Source organism: Etheostoma cragini, chromosome 23 (assembly GCF_013103735.1).
Source record: "Etheostoma cragini isolate CJK2018 chromosome 23, CSU_Ecrag_1.0, whole genome shotgun sequence".
NCBI classification, from domain to species: domain Eukaryota; kingdom Metazoa; phylum Chordata; class Actinopteri; order Perciformes; family Percidae; genus Etheostoma; species Etheostoma cragini.
The window spans coordinates 354,712-356,694 of NC_048429.1; the positions used below are offsets into that span (position 1 = coordinate 354,712).

The 1,983-nt window shown below is 45.8% G+C and overlaps 2 protein-coding genes across 2 annotated transcripts in view; both read left to right on the forward strand.

Annotated features, from left to right (window-relative positions):
* Positions 1–1,983, forward strand: part of LOC117939043 (rho GTPase-activating protein 8-like) — a gene marked incomplete at its 3' end in the record, with an annotated part of 26,914 nt that overhangs the window by 5,161 nt on the left and 19,770 nt on the right. The gene's annotated exons all lie outside the window — the stretch shown is intronic.
* Positions 1,833–1,983, forward strand: part of phf21b (PHD finger protein 21B) — an 8,400-nt gene continuing 8,249 nt past the window's right edge. The window contains exon 1 of the mRNA XM_034863816.1: positions 1,833–1,916. Within this exon, the coding sequence (XP_034719707.1) occupies positions 1,833–1,916 (84 nt within the window). The remainder of the gene's footprint in view (positions 1,917–1,983) is intronic.

The window sequence follows — 1,983 nt, forward strand, 5'->3', positions numbered from 1 at the left end:
TATGCTTGTTACACACAGGGACGCACACTATGCTTGTCACACACAGGGACGCACACTATGCTTGTCACACACAGGGACACACACTATGCTTGTCACACACAGGGACACACACTATGCTTGTTACACACAGGGACACACACTATGCGTGAGACTAAGAGACGTCCGTAACCGCTAACTCGTTAGCTTTTAGCTGCAGCTTTTGGTGAGTCTCTATCTTCTATGGTTATTAGCTGATTAAACTATGAATCAGAGGTGCTGGTTCGGCTCGTGGGCGAGTCTCTCGGTCTCAGAGGGGTTTTTAAGGAGCTTAACTGCAAGAGGGACAAATGAGTGCTCATACCTGTTATATTTACCCAGAGGACCCTGTCCCTCTTCCCTGAGTTCAAACTTGAGTTATCAGACAGAGGGGTCTTAGCCGGCCTGACTGATGCCTGATCAAAAAGCTCCTGCGGGTTGAGAGGTGCAGGTGTTCCCATCATTTTACCTGCCGATTTACCCAGATTTCCCAAACCAGCTGGTGATACCACACCGGCGTATTGACTATCGTTGCTCTATAGAAGATAACATGATATTGTCACAGACCCCAAACACTCTCAGTTCTGCTGCTTTCAGCATTCTCATAAAATACAGCAACTGCTTTCCAAATTTAAACCAAATGAAAGGAAATCAATTCCAACTTTCTTTGATTGAACGTTGAATTATACATAAAAAGCAGCTGGAAAAATAGTGACAGTTTCATTTTAAAGTGCAAAGTTTTCCGCTGATATTCTCCTCCAGCTGACCCAGAGTCGGAGTGTTTCTGCTGATCTGTCGCAGCCTTCCAGATGTGTTAGCTTATGAGATACTGTGCCGGGCCTGTGGACACGTACTGAGACACTCCCGGTCTGTCTCTCTGCTGGGCCCCAGCCAGCGGCTCCACCGCTGAACCTCCCCCTCCACGTTTGGGGCAGGGCCCAGACTGTCCTGTGTGCCCCTGATGATAAGTTGTCCCACTGCCAGTTTCTGCAGGAAATCAGTCCCCAACAGCAGCTGCAGATCTGGGAAGAGTCCATGTACCCAGATACTGCACCAGGACCAGTTTCATGGTTCTGGTTCTGCAAAACAAATCCCTTCTTCTTCTTTTTATGTTGTAGATTTTATGCTAAATGTTGATGAATATGTCTTTTGTCCAGCCAGGGTTATGCGACTGGAGGGGGGGTGTATACTCCACATTTCATATTATATCTTAACTTACAAGTTAACTGTCTATGGATTGTTCTTACACTGTTTGTGTTTCTAGTCTTAGGGACTGCTCAAAGCTCTTTAACATGGTGCAGAAACCGGTCCCCATTCACACACATTCATTGTGATTTATGAATGGATAAATGAAAATGTCTCTGTTTTTTCACTGAGACTGAGTGCATGTATGCGTAGGGTGAGTGGTTGTAAGGGGTGCATAGAAGGTACAAAGGATGGCTTTGTATCTTATTTTGTGTAGATAATGGTTATTACCACAGCTCTTTGAGTAACCCAAGTATTAGACATACTGCATATTATTATATGTACTGCCCATATGTTGACAGTACATTTGTTGTTGTGTGTCTGTTGTAACTCTGGCAGCAACGTTACTCAGTGTCCAAGACAAATGTCTCCTTAGGGAGACTAATAAAGACACTTTGACTTTTGACATACACAGATAAATACTCACATACATTTAGATCGGGGAAGCATCGGGGGGGAGGGGGACTCTGGGTTCAGTGTCCTGCCCAAGGACACTTTGACATAGGACCGCAGGGATGGAACCGACAACTTTCCAATCGGCAGGCAAGCGCTCCCAGTAATGCTACTGAGACATGGTTACACCTCATCGTCTCTCACCAGAGTGTCTCTGGGTGGACGTCCACAACAATCCCATCAATCAGTCCCAAAACGTCCCAGTTAGAGAGGACACGTCCTCGATGTGTTCTTTATAAAACGTCCCAGTTAGAGAGGACACGTCCTCGA